General features: G+C 37.9%; 1 protein-coding gene across 1 annotated transcript; it reads left to right on the plus strand.

Moving 5' to 3' along the window:
• The first annotated feature begins 4,555 nt into the window (after positions 1 to 4,555).
• LOC118028838 (UPF0481 protein At3g47200-like) lies at positions 4,556 to 5,599 on the plus strand. Its single transcript, XM_035032563.1, has 2 exons — positions 4,556 to 4,695; positions 4,783 to 5,599. Exons 1-2 carry the CDS (start codon positions 4,556 to 4,558, stop codon positions 5,597 to 5,599), a joined length of 957 nt encoding a protein of 318 aa, XP_034888454.1.
• Positions 5,600 to 15,554: the final 9,955 nt, after the last annotated feature.

The following is a 15,554-nucleotide window of genomic DNA, read 5'->3' on the forward strand; positions in this document are numbered from 1 at the left end:
GAAGAAGCATGGAGTGGTCACAAACCAAGTGTTACTCATCTACGAGTCTTTGGTTGTGTGGCATATGCAAAGATCCCAGATGCAAGAAGGACAAAGCTCGATGATAAAAGCGAGAAATGCATCTTTGTCGGATATGGTGAAAGAAGGATGGGATACAAGCTGTATAATCCCATCACGAAGAAGGCAATTATGAGTAGAGATGTTATCTTTGAAGAAGATAAATCTTGGCAATGGAATGATGACCAAGAAGCAGTCAAATGGATCAACACTGATTTGATCCTTGAAGGTGAAGAAGTACCAACATTACTTGTAGAAGAATCAATTGTGCCAGCAGCTGAATTACAAAGTCCGGTATACAGATTCCCTGTATTCAACAATAGGAACACACCAGAAGCATCATCATCATCAACACCACCATCAGCATCCTCATCAGAAGGACCAAGAAGGATGAGAAATCTTGAAGAGCTGTACGATGCCACTCAAGTCATGGAAGATATAACTTTATTTTGTTTCTTTACAGATGGTGACCCATTAAGCTTCAATGAAGCTGTCATAGAAGAGAAATGGATTAAAGCAATGGATGAAGAAATACATGTCATTGAGAAGAATGATACCTGGAAGTTGACTTATCTACCTGAAAATAAGAAAGCAATAGGTGTCAAATGGGTCTACAAGACAAAGAAGAATGCAAAAGAAGAAGTGCAAAGATATAAAGCCAGATTAGTGGCTAAAGGCTACAAACAGAGAAAAGCCATTGAAGAGAGAAGAATTTATCAAACTAAAATTCATGCTTGGCATGATATCTCTCGATTGAGTTTAAAGGGGAGATTTGTTGAACCTAAACTCAATCTAGAAGGTCAAGGAAGGCAACCACCCACCACCAGCCGCAGCCGCTAGCCACCAGCCGCAGCCACCAACCGCATTCACACCTGTAGCCCCCAGCCGCCTTCACACTTGAAGGTTGAATTTTCTTGTTTTGAATTCATGTATAAATAGAGTGCTTAGCTTATGTTATATGGTGTGGAGAGAATTGAAAGAAACACTAGAAAGAGAATAGAGAGAGAGGGCGTGTATTGTTATTAAGCTTTTGTTAATTGTAGCTTCTTGTTTCTTGAAATAAAACTTTGTGTTTTATCCCGTTTGAGTGTTTCAAAGCCACCACCAGTGGTTTCTCCTATCAACATGTTTCAGCTGAGTTCCGCCGGAACTCCAAACAAGTAGATCGCCAGAATTTCATTTACATTGAATATTTGCTTCGTTGTGGTAAGACGCAACTTGATCAACTCAACAGTCCTGCTACTGCTGGATTGCCATCTTTGAATGTCACTTTCTCTGAAACTAAATAACCTTAAAATTCAAATCTATTTTTATATGCTATTTAGTTCTTGTTCAAACAATTCTGCTCATAAGACACCAGCAGTCATTTTCTTCAGGTCTGTCTTAAGCAGGTTTGCATATCATTGTTCTATGCAAGACATGCTTGATGTTTAAGTTAACATCTTTGTTTTAATAAATGTCAGTTTTCTTTCATGTCTAGTTTCTTTCTTTAACATGGTTATTGTATGAATCAAACTGCAATTAATTTGTCAAAAGAGTAAAATCACGGAGAAGGGACAGGAAACGGTCAGGGATGTTGAATGAAGAGCAGAATTGTTGCCAGATCGAGAATGGTTAATTTATTCCCACAGTAATTATATGGTTTGAGTTGATCAAGAAGAAGGTTGGGTTTCTAGATTTTTGTGAAAAGGTAACCAGATGATCATTGTAAGCAGCAGGTATTGGAGTTGACCATTCTGACAGAGAATCAGCTGACACATTTTTGATGTCCCAGACACCAGTTGTATTACTTGAATTGAAGCATACTCAGGCCTGTCATCTGAATTTCATGCACAAGAATTTGTCAGCTCCATTTTTCATTAGAGTACTTCACATATCAACACACAGAAGCATCTTTTAGGGGTTATCTCGTCTTATACCTTTGACTTTCTCCAGTCTTATACTGATGGGCGGCTTAAGGGTTAATTTGTCATCAGGGCTCCATAATCGTCTAGTGATCGATAAGAAATTACTTATATTCATTTAAAAAACAAAGAAGTTAATTGCTTTGAATGTAGAAGATGGAAAGAATGGGGCAATTGGGATTCAGTTGAATTGTTTTCCCTCTGTTTCTCATTTTTAAAGGAAAAAAGACACTAATAAAAATAATAATAATAATAATAAAGTAAAGCATTATGCTAGTGCTTCACACCTGAAGCTGGAATTTGCCAACTTGAATCATTAATTGCTGTTTTAAGTGTTATCCACAATCTTGACAAACAAAATCTCATCTTCCTCGACAATTTCTACTTTTCTGAAATTGTTGAAGATCTGAATAAATACTGGAAAGCGGAGGCACAAATGGAAGGCAAGCTTGAAACAAAATTAGTTCCGTAATCCATGGGCCATAATATCTGTAATCGCTGCTGCTATTCTCCTCATGCTCACTGTGATACAAACTGTGTGCTCTATCATTCAAGTTGTTTAAGTCTACTATCTAGTCATTGTTATCTTCTTAAATTTCTCAATTTTTTAGTAGTTTCCCCGCTGTATTTCTCGATGGCAAAGTATCAACAAAAATTTCAATAAAAAAAAAAAGAAAAAGAAAAGAGGCATGGCTATTTCACTGTGACAAAATTCATGTGAAAAAAAAATGATCCGACCTGCCGTGCAACACGGACCAAGGATCTAGTTATGCTGTACCTCAAACGAGGTTTATAATAGAATATTGTTAGCGTGTAAAACCATTATAATTGTAATGCCTTAAAAGCCATTGTAGAGAATGCTTCCACCTTTGATGCATTTGCTTTATCCTATACTTGAAACGAGGTTTAAGAATATATATATATATATATATATTCTTACCCTTCTCACTACACCATTAAATAGTTTTACCGATGGATTCATTCCGTCGATGTAAGACACACAATTCATCGGTAATATTTTTACTGACGGAATCCGTATGCCGGAATATTGATCGTCAGTAAATCCCATTTCCGTCGTTACTTTGATCGGTAAAAAAAAAACCCAAACACCAACGGTCTTACAAACGGGGGAAGCGCGCCTAAAAAAATAATTCTCGCGAGAACTTTACCAATGGACTTATTCCATTTGTATTTCCAACGGTAAATCACCGACAGACTGGCTGTCAGTGATGGTGGCATGGGCAATAAATATTTCAGAACTCTTTGTAAAATACGACGGATATATATGTCGGTGATATCAAGTTAAACACCGACAGAATATATCTGTCGGTGATTGTGACATGGGTGGTAATTTTTTTGAAACTCAGTAAAATACTGACAGCTAGGTTCCGTTTGTAAGGCCATCGATATTTATTTAAAAATATTTTTTTAAAATTATTTATTAATAGTAAAAAAAACTAATTAACCAAATAAAATTGTATTAAACATTAAAAATATAAAAATAATGTTAAATAATATTCATTACAAATTTAATGTGTTTCAAAAACAAAATTAAACTAGATTAACAGCGGAGCTGGATGAGGAGGAGGAGGAGGCTGGTTGTTCCCAGGACCGTACAGTAAAAAAAGAGTTGCACATGTATCATCACCCATCCTTGATCTAATGTCCATATGACCATTTGACAGAGTTGATCATCATCCGTCGAGAGTCATTCATATTGTTGTTCGAAGACCATGAACTCCTTAGACTGGGTGCTCGATACTGATGGAAAGCTCCCAACGGTTGAGACACTACCGACCGTCCACAAGTTTTCGGCCGTAATGGTGGAGAGCCCTTAGACCTGATTTTTATCGGGTTCACCAGACGATCCTATCTCCATCCACAAATCCATATCAAAATCTAGATGGGTCGAAAGATTGTCCCCATATCTCTCCCTCAACCGACCATTATAGATCTCCTAAAAATTTAGAATCATTATTTATTGATTCAGCAAAATGATGGATTGATAAAAAAAATAAAATGTCTTATAAATATATGCTTATGAATACAAATGATTTGATTGAGATTATCCCATAATCCCTGAAATATATATACTTGATTATTTTTTTTTAAAATATTTTATAGAGCTATTTAAGGTAAAGATATTTTTAATGAATAAATGAAATTTATAGTTTGATTTGTAAAATAGTTTACATCCTATATAGTATTTTACATATAATAAACATCCTTTAATAAAAAAAACATTGTAAAAGTTTATCTAAAAAGGGTTTATATAGAAAGGTTTAATCAAGAAATTAATATAGTAAAACTTTCACAAAACTTTTAAAGAAGTTTTGCATTAAAATTGGATCCTTTTGTTTTGGGGCCATCTCATACAAAATATATCTATGTCTCAAATCCAAAATCTTTCTAAAACATTATTATCACGACAGCTTTCATGAATTAATTATATATTTTGATGAAGACTCATGTCATTGAAGTCAGGTAGCATCCCCTCTACGTCAGGTGAATATAAACAAGACAACAAAAGAGAAGAGCCAGCTTGTAAACCTAAGGCCGTTTATGATAGCGAAGACTTCATAAGAATGATATTAATGGATGCTGCCTTCGTCATTTTGTTCTTGCTGAAGTACAATTGCAGTAACTTCAGAAGAAGCAGAGACAACATTTTCTATCCTCCATACAAGTGGTTTGATGTAAGGGTTGATATCTGTTTGCTTGAAAATCAGCTCCCGTTCTCCATCCTCGAGGAGTTGTGTGGACTATTTCGGCAATTCTCCAAAAGATACACTGATTGAGCTTACTCATTCGTTCTTTACAGTTGCTTTCGCCTCATGGGCAAAGTAGATTTCTCCGAAGTGAAACATTTGGTTGGCTTTCTTTCAATTTATCATCGGCCACCTGGACAGAACCCGAAAGAGGAACTTGAGGTTCTAACCGCACCCAGTGTAAAGGAGCTCCACCAAGCGGGGGTCAAGTTTGTGTTGAGTTCAAGCAAACATCTTCTTGACATAAAATTCGATAGAAATAAAGGGATACTAGAAATCCCACGATTACAGTTAGTTGACAACTCAGAAATCATAATCAGGAATTTGCAAGCCTTTGAGCAGTGCCATCGCCTGAAACATGGTTATGTTAGTGCCTATATCTTCTTGATGGGTGTCTTTCTCGGTGCCAGTAAGGATGTGGAAATACTTGTTGAAAATCGTATTGTAGAAAACTGGCTACTGTCTAATGAGGAAGTGGTAAAACTATTTTACAATCTCAACATAGGAAATTTACTGTCGCGAGATGATTTTCTCTTTAAAGGTGTCATTAAAGATCTGAATGCATTCTGCGAAAGGCCATGGAACAAGTGGAAGGCAACTTTAAAGCAAAATTATTTCAATACCCCATGGGCAGCACTCTCTATCTCAGGAGATGTTATTCTTCTCATTCTGACTGTCATACAATCCGTCTGCTCTATACTTCAAGTAGTTCTGCCGAAACTCCTAACAAGTAGATCGCCAGAATTTCATTTACATTTAATCCGGTCCTCACACCTTCTCACTAAGGTGTCTTCGCCTTTCATAGGCGGTCGCATCCTCCTTCAGCTAGAATGCTTTAAAATGGCTCTAAAATTCTCTACCACCATGTGAACTATTTGAGAGATCATTACCACTGATTACATAGAAAGAGAAAGTTGTGGTATACTCCTCGCAATCCTCCACCTCGATTTCTATGTTTGGAGCTTATACGCCTTTCTGTTTGATAACTCCACCTACACCAATTTTCTTTGGTGTCTTCGCCTTTCATCATAGGCGGTCGCCTTTTATCACAGGCATTTGCACCCCCTCAATTAGGTGCCTCTGCAACAGCTCATCTTTCCATCCTTGCATGCCTTGGAAAGGTCCTTGCCTATTGTCTTCACCAAGAGCACAAAAGACTTCCTGTTGTACATCCTTCACACAGTCTTTGCTCTAAGCTTCATCTGAGAACTCTTCTTCTCCTTGCACCTGTTGTCTCATTACAGTATCTTGTTGGCTCCTTCGGGTACTCCTGCACAATCTCTGTGTGCCCTCGTGCAATTTCTATTCTCTAGATTTTCTCTCTATTCCTTGCTTATGTTTGACAGCAGCTCATCCTGTCACAACACCTATCCAAGTCAAAATAGGGTGCCAATATTTATCCCCTTGTTGTAATTCTCTTCCATTATCAGGGTCTTCATCAATTCTCCCCTTGAGAAATCACAATCATCGAATCTAACTTCTTTGAAGAAATCACCACTCCATCAGATCCTTAATCATACATGTTGTAACCTATTTTTGGGTCCCCACAAAAAAAAAAAAAGCCAAAGGAGGTTAGAAAAATAACAGGAGGTAGAAGCGCTCAGAAAATGGTCAGAAAATTGGTCAAGGAGTATAAAAATACAAAGATTGAATTTTTGACAGTATATTCTTGAAGGATGAGGGCCCTGTTGAGAAGGAAAGTTTAAATTTTGAGGAGAAAATCCCAAATTTGGATGTTTATGGACTTAATTGGATTTTTAATTGGATTTATAGGGGATTTGATTGCAAGAAAAATTAATTTTTAAGTCAATTTGGGCTTTAATTAGAAGAAATTTAAGTTCTGGGGCCGAAATATATTTTTTAGGAATTTATTAGGTCCAATCAGGGGTTTAATTGCATAAATATTGAAGTTTAATGGCCAATTAGGGACTTAATTGAGAAAATCCGAAACCAGGGACCAATTTGGAAAAGGCGCATAAATAGGGGTGCTGTATTGGATTGATCCGGGGTCAAATTGAAGAAATTGAAAACTGGAGGATTAATTTGAAAATGGTGCAGGAAAATCAGGCGACACGTCGCCTGTTACTGTTCACTTTCTTCCTCGAAAAGCTGCCCTAGTGGCTGCTTTCCAAGCACGTTTTCCGGCTCGTCTGGCCTCCAACTCCGACAAACCGTTCACCAACATGTCCACATGAAACCCCTTTATCCCGGAGAAGGGTCCGGTCGGGTCGAAAAATTTAGAAACAGGTCCGTTTATTGGCCTGAAGTGGCCACCTCGGGCAGTCTGCAGCCTTGGATTGCCAAATTCGGCAGTTCAAGGTACACACTTTGAACCAGTGGCTTGGATTCCTCGGGTCGAATAAAGGGCTGAAAAATTATCCCTAATGTAGACAATGTTTCCCTCTTGCATTGCCTATAAATAGAATCTCTGTTGAAGACCTGAAGGGGGAGAAAAAGAAACACAAAGTCGGACGAAAACCAGCCATTACTGCCCAGTTTTCCTGCAACCAGCCTCTTCTTCTCTTTCCCTCTTCGCCGTTGGCCCTCATCAACCACCACCATCATCACTCATCTTCTCACCGTCATATCCACCTCCAGTAGCCATCAAAGCGTCACACACGGTGGTCTCACCATCTCTCTCTCTCCTCTGCAAATTTTTCTCCCCTGTCACCGAGGCAGCAGCAGCAGCAGTAGCCGCAGCAACCACCACGACCAGCAGCTTCTGCCTTTGCCGAAGACCGCCAGGACAGCAGCTCTCTCTTCAGTTACAACCGTGAGCTTTCCTTCACCTCTGCAGGACCTGTTTCGTTCTTTCTTCCAGCCGGGACCAGTGCACGCCGCCAGCCTCGCTGCCTTCAGCCACGCCGGCCTCCATCGCAGTACCACCAGCGACCGCCTTCTCCACGCCAGGTAAAGTCTTCTTCCCCCCTTGCACCTGTTCGTTGAAGAAGCTTCCCTCCTGCATGCATAATTGTGTTGCATGCAGGAGAAGGGGAGGGGAAAATTAATTCCCCTCCCGACCGTTATTTATAGTGGGCCAGACCGATTCTGGACCAGTCATGCATACTGGGCCAGGTCTTAAATGGGCCGATATTGGCCCATTCAGTTGGGCCGGCCCAGCCCACATAATATATATTATATTATATTATGTATTGTAATATATACATATTCTTTTAAAAAATATATTATGAAAAATCTTCAAAAAAATATTGTTGATTTGCTTGCATTTTTGTCAAAATGGCTTAATAATGGTTTGTATTTCTATACAGTAGAGATATAAATTCATTATTAAAATACCCGGTTTTTGTCAAAACATCAAAGATTTTCAAAATAAAAAATGTTTTTCCTTTAAAAAAAAATTCCAAAAGTCCTTAAAAATATTGTTGATTTTTCTTGCATATTTTTATTAGGGTGGATTAATATTGGTTTGTATTTTTATACCGTAAGAAACCCAGTATTAAAATAACCGATTTTCGTTAAAACATAAAAAAAAAAAATATTTTCCAAAAAAATGTTTTTTTTGTTTTAAAATATAGCCTAGTCTCTCCAATATATATATATATATATATATATATATATATATTATAACATCATATTTTTACACAACAAAGGAAATTTTCAAAACAATATATGTATTAGCATGCATTTTGACTTTAATAACCAGTTTATTCAAGCCATGAGAACTAGGCCAATATTTCAAAAATTCTAAAAAAATCTTTTTGTTTTCTTTTAGTATTTGGGATTACGAATTTATACGTAAAATGTATTCCTAATATTATTAATAAAGTTTTGGTATAGACGTTAGAACGGTTAGGATTTTACCCGATAAGATAAAGACCTTCTTACCGAGGAGGATTTTTCTTGAACCATAGACAGACCAACAACTAGAAGTACAATAACACCTTAGTTTTTATCAGACAATAAAACAATGCAGCTTACCTTAGGTAAGGCGTATTTGGGGTGCTAATACCTTCCCTTTACGCAACCAGTCCCTGTGCCCGATCTCTGTGACCAGTTAGGTTTCCTAGTGACCAAAATACTAGGTGGCGACTCCCATTCCATTTTCCACCAACAAAAGACAATATTTTCTTGTATCCCCATAGATATAGATAGATTTACATTGTAGATTAAGAAAATGGAAAAACATGTAATTTCGCCGCGACGCACACGTGCGACAGAATGACGACTCCACTGGTTTATTTGTATTTTCCTATGCTTATTTTTTATCTGATTTATTTGTAGACTAAGCTTTGTTTTTGTCTGATTTATTTGTATTTTCCTATGCTTATTTTTTATATGCCTTTCCTTTTATTTATTCGCGTATTTGTTTTTATTTTTACACGTATTTATTCATGCATTATATATAATTGTCTCATGCATCACTTGCTTTTATTTTGAGAAGCACACACAAGCCTTAAGTTAAGTGGGGAATTAGCGATTTACCCTAAGACTATTGGTCAGGGTTTAAATGCATGAAACACACAACTCATATCTGAGTGCCTGCTTGGTAATGGTGGGCATACGTGTCTTAACTGTTCCTTGCAACGCCCCCATACTGTCTTTACGAAGAACATCACTGGGCAGATATGAGACCCTTCAAGACTAGATAGAAAACCTACCCACTCTCACTTAATAAATAGAGCTTGTCTTTAGGTTATGTATCTTACTTTCATTTGCATCACGATTAATAATGTTAAATTCATCAACCCAGGTTTTGAGCTGAAATCATGACTAATTACCTCTCTTTCCAAGAATTTGGACAAGAGTCTGAGTTGGCTCAGATCGCCGAAGGGAAATGCCCAAGAATCGATGCTAGTGGGTTACCATGCATTACCAAGGTAAATCACATGGTAAACGACTTAGGGAAGTTATTGTCTATCATGGAATATGTTGACGAGACTCTGTTTGAAAGGCGATATGGGAGAATCGCACAAATAATGAGGTTGCCTGTACAAGCAGCGGCGATCAAAGCCCTTTTGAATTTTTGGGATCCCAGTTATCGGTGTTTTACCTTTGGAAACATCGATATGACACCAACCTTGGAAGAATATGAGAGAATCCTGGACTTTCCAAATGACAGCCACAGAATCTACCACCGACGCAGATTTGAAGACACAGCTTCGAAGGTAGTCAGTTTATTAGGCTTAGGAAAGATCAACCAATGTAGAGTCGCTGAAGGGGGTTTTAAATGGAAGGTCATTGAAGCCCGAATGAAGAAAAATTCCGAAGAAGGCAAGTTGGGAGATGAACGATATAGGTTGGTGGCTGACACGACCAAAAGCTTGATGTCTTCTCCCAAGTGCAGGAGTGTTGAAGTAATAAATAACCCGGCAAGACCGGGGTCGAACCACAAAGAGGTTAATTGTATAAATTATAAATAACAAGACAACAACAACAACAACAACAACAACAATAATAATTATTATACTCAGTACGTGGCGTTGTTATACCTGAGAATGATCTAAAGATCGGGTCACAGGTTTTCAGCTTATATACTGAGTTTATGAAAAGATCAAATATATATATTATATAATATAAATAGAATGTAAATAATAATAATAATAATAATAATAATAATAATGAAAGCAGAAGATGAAGAAATTAATAAGAACTTTGAGATGAAAGATTAACGTAAGGATTAAACAACGATAAAAACAAATGTCAAGGTTAGAGGATCCACTAATGGTATTTCAAACAAGTATAGTATAAACTCTTATTACTCAATTGGAAACCACACATAAGGGAGGTTCCAATCAGATTATAAATTTTTAACATGATTACATTAGTTATCTTATTCGAATAAAGCTAATACTTGTAAATGTTGGCAGGCATTCATGATTATAACTTATATTAACAACAAATCAAGTTCCTTTCATAGCTCAGTTGTCGGTTATACCATACAGTATGGGCTATGAAAGTGCCAAGTATTTGTTGTACCAAGTGTTATACAACATAAATCTAGATTAACCATTTAACAAGCAAAGTATTAAAAGTGAACAAGATAACAAATATAAAACATGTTAGTATCCAACGTTAAGGTCCATGTTAAGTTTATATTATACTTATTCTTACACCATTAGTATACCCTTTTCACCTTGACATAATTAACTTAGCTGAACATAATGAAAGAAAGAAACATAAATGAACAAGATAAGAACATAAATGAGAAAGAGGTTAACTAAGTAAAGGAAAGGAAATGAAGTGCATAAACTTGATATTAATGAAAGCAAGACATAAGCAATACAAAGAGAGAAAGCAAGAGCATGATCTTGATCTGGAAACCAAGATGCCTCAATACATGGTAAGTGCCTCCTTTTATAGGCCAAAATTTGGAACTATTGATTTGTTGACTAATTGATGAGTGGGTGGCCACATCTTGACTTGATAACAATCCTTATCTTCTTGTCTGAACAAGACGTCATTGCTAACATCATAATTTGCCCAGAATCCTCAAGAATGTTCTAGGAAATTGTCTCAGCTTTCCAACAAAAAAAAAATGAGGTCATTTGGACTTCTAGAACTCAAGATATGGGCTGCAGGACAACTTCGGACTTCTTCGTTGTTCCTATAATTTGGACTTGAAAACAGCCTTCTTTGATCTTGGTGTCCAAATGAAAGTTGTAGGCCTATGTTTTACCTTTCCATCCATATAAAATGGACCTAAATCTGAGATCTAGAGCTCTAGATATGATCCAATTACCGAGCAATGTTCCGGTTTGGACTGCACCGACATCTCTTTTCTAAGTTTGGCCATCTCTTTGTCCTTTAACTTTCAATGCTTAAACTCATCAATCAATCCTTTTATTTATGTGATAGTCCTGCATTTAAAATGAGCATTTACCATAAATTAAGGTATCTTATAATATCAAACTTGTTATTATAAAACATGTTTTCGTTAAGGAGTTATTGATACTTCAAGTGCAAAATGATGATATAAAACCTTGATAAACATGCACTTTTAAGTACTAATCAGTGGCCTTCGCCATCTTTGGACTAATATTGTTCCCTTCGGAAGCTGGGGTCATCAGTTTAGAAGCAACAAGTGTCTTCGTTGAATATGAGCATGACCGGATCAATCCTTCTTCAGCCATCTTGGGGGAAACCATGTTATCTCTCAATCACTGCCGAACGCATGGAAAAGGAGCTATGAGATGCTTCATCCCTATGTTGTACTTATGGATAATCAGTCATATCGAAACACCAAGAGACATCTTCAACAACTTTTGGTGGTTTGACTTGCGACCGTTAAAGATTACCATAGATGAGACTTGGAAGAATTGGGATGAAAAGACTTGGAGAGATAAGTATGCAGCCTTGCCAAGGAGCAACTTCAAGTGGAAAGCGTCGTGGATGAACAACACTATTTGCACAATGAGCTGTGGAAGTAAGATATGGGTTCCTTTGATTGGTGAAACCGGTTACATCAGCTATGCGCTCGCCCTTGTAACAAGGCAGTTAGGCGGAATGCAATATACACCAAGAACCCTGGGTTTAGCTGATTTCATCGGTTTATTCAAGCACCAGCCATTCATCAAAGAAATGGAGCTTATCCGACAGGATTGGGAAAGACCTTTGAAGGTGAAAAGGGAAGAAGGAAATAGTTTTGAAACCTCTTTCAGCCAGAACTATACAGTTTGGAGGAATGAAGATTTTTCTGAAGAGAAGGGTCTCTCTACACAAGAACAGTCGGAAGCAACGATAGAACCACAGAAAAGAAAAAGAATGGATAAGGAGGAAGATCTAAGAAAGCAGCTAGAGCAGTGTAGAATAGATCTCAGCAAAAGTAAGGGGCAACAACAACTATTAGAGAACCAGCTAGAGGAAGAAAATACAATGAGGGTTTTCTTGAATCAGCGGTTAGAAAAACAAGAGAAGCAGTTAATGTCTCTAAAGGAATGGAAGAAAAGGGCCAAGGTAGCTGAGGAGATAACAATGAGGGTCCAGGTTGAGTTAAGGAATCGAATAGCTGATTATGATGAGTTGGTCAAGAAGAATGGGATAGCAGAAAAAGAGTTGGCTAAGGTTAAGAGATCAACAAAAGGTGTGAATGTTGATAAGGAGATGATGGATTCTTTGAAGAAGGGAAGGAACCTTCTTTTAAAGAAAGTAGAAGATGAAAAGAAGAAGAATCGTCTAGCCAAGCTCGACATAGAAGAAGAAAGGAAGGTTAGAGCTCAATACATGGTGCAACTAGAGGAAGAGAGAAGTGCGAGAAGGGCCGCTGAGTCTGACATGAGAGATTACCAGAAGAGAGCTGAGTCTTCGAAAGGAAGGATGATGGCTTTATGATCAAAGATCGAGGTACAAGAAGAAGAGTTAAGGGAGTTGAGAAGCCACTACTTCGAGATGGAAGAGGAGATGAGTAAGGCTAAGCAAGAGCGTCAAGAATGCCAAGGCTACATGGATAGCTTTGCAGTTCAAATCAATTCCAAAATAGCCGAGCTGGATATTGAAAAGGAAGAGCTGCAGAGGGTAAGAGATAAGCTGACACGGTCTGAAGATATGGTTCGGGTGTTGGAAAGAAGTAATGAAGCCTTAGGAGCCAGCAATGAAACGATAATCGCAGATAACACCGTATTCCATGATAGGATAAGACATATGTCAAAATAGGTTGAGCACGTAGCCCGTTATGCGGAAAGGTTGCAACAGCAAGCCACCCAAGTTGGAAATGACGCTTCAAAGTATCAAGAATACATGGGGGCCATGGCCTGTTTTATTGGGGATTTAGCTAATAGGGGAAATGCCTTTTAGAGGTAGCAATGTATAAGAATCTTTTTTCCTTTATCGTTTTTTTTGTATAAGTCGCTTTCTTTTTATTTATAAGAAGTCTGTGACGTATTTCTCTTCTTAATGTGTTTTGGTAAGCCATTATGATAAGAACTTGGCAAACCCTCCTTTATGGTAATCGGGTCAACTCAGAAATCTTGCCTAAAGGATTACGAAAGTCATGAATCAGCTCATAAAATATATATACATTACATATGCATCGCATTTTCATCACGCATTTTGTTTATCACATGCATGCCAGATCGTGAAACATAGGTCCAACATCCAGAGTTCACCAAATCCGGTCCAGATCAAGAATGGAGAACGAAGAAAGAGCTCATTTGGAGTCACACTATCAGACCGAGTTAGAAGCCGTAAAAGGTGAAGTTGTTAGGTTGACCGACCTACTCGAGCAACCTCTAAGAACTAAGAATGGGGAGGGAACGTCAGCACAACCACCTGAAGGAGCGCCAGCAGCTCATATCCCTCAAGCATCCCAAAACCAGGGGGCAAACTAAGCCAACGAACAGCATTTGGTGCCTATCACCCCTATCCAGCCAACTCATCCTCCAATCACTGTTGACTTAACAACGGAAGGAACCTCGGATAATGGGTCTCCCAGTTTGATGGACCAGGACAAGCTGTGTGCTTTGGAAGAAAGATTAAGGGCAATTGAGGCTAATGACTGGTTTGACCCTATGTGAGCAGCTAAAGTATGTCTGGTACCAAACGTTATGGTGCCAAAGGATTTTAGGATACCCGATTTCATTAAGTACACTGGTTTAAACACACACCTTCGATCCTACTGCAACAAAATAGCAGAAGTAATTCGTGATGATAAATTGCTTATCTATTTCTTTCAAGATAAGAATAAAGTTTATCAACCCTAACAAGGCGCATTTTGAAATGAAAAAAAAATCATTATTCCTTCACTCTCTAAAGAGTTTATCAGTGGTAGTCCCTATTTGAGCCAAGATGAATTTCTTCTTTATGAAAACCCAGATCACACCCCACACTGGGGGCAATAAAAGATATTTCATGAAAAGTTTTACGGGATGAGAAATCATAGATTTGAAAAAGATAAGTTAAAGCCTTTGACAAAGGAATGACAAAGAAGGCATTGACAAGTCACACATTTTGAAAAAAGCTACTTGTAAAAAGTCGAACACTTCTTCTCAAAGATATGATAGGGAAACGTGAGAATAAAATCCAGCATACGACTCCAAAAGCAAGATCATGTTAAGAGAGAGTTTCATGAACTAGAAGAAGATGATGGGGCCTATGTTTCAAAACAAGGTATGAATACATGCATTGCATCTAATCATAAATCATTGCATGTATGTTTTCTGGATCGTTACAGGAGGAGATTTTAGTGCATTCCAACAAGATTATGGACGAAGAAAGAATCATTGAGTTGGTTCTAGAACAACAAGAAGAGAAGATAATGATTTTCAAAACCTGCCAGTAGGAAGAACGACATCGATAGCATTCGGTAAAAAAGAATTGCCAGATGGGATTCCAAGTTGTTTGAGATCGCCAGAAGGGATCTTGTGTTTCAATATTCATCAATGGAGGTCGCCAGAAGGGACCTCAAATTTCAGCTTTTGTATAAAAGGAATCCCCATATGGGATTCCAAGTTGTTTGGCTAAAGGAGATCACCAGAAGGGATCTCGTATTTCGATGAAGGTCGCCAGAAGGGACCTCATATTTTAGCTTTGGTTAAAAGGAATCGCCAGATGGGATTCCAAGTTATTTGAGATCGCCAGAAGGGATCTCGTATTTCGACATTCATTAAGGAAGGTCGCCAGAAGGGACCTCATATTGAAACCATTTCCTAGAAAAGCATGGAGTTTACTAAGAATTCTTCCCCCTGGGTAGGTCACCCATAAGAATGAGACCACTCTTCCTCTTTTCCACTTGGGTAGGTCACCCATCACAATGAGACCATCATTTTTTTTTTTGGTAGGTCACCCATTAGAATGAGACCATTCTCCATCTTTTTTTTACATGGGTAGGTCACCCATAATAATGAGGCCATTCTTCCCCCTGGGTAGGTCA

The sequence above is a fragment of the Populus alba genome, chromosome 3 (assembly GCF_005239225.2).
Source record: "Populus alba chromosome 3, ASM523922v2, whole genome shotgun sequence".
Taxonomy (NCBI): domain Eukaryota; kingdom Viridiplantae; phylum Streptophyta; class Magnoliopsida; order Malpighiales; family Salicaceae; genus Populus; species Populus alba.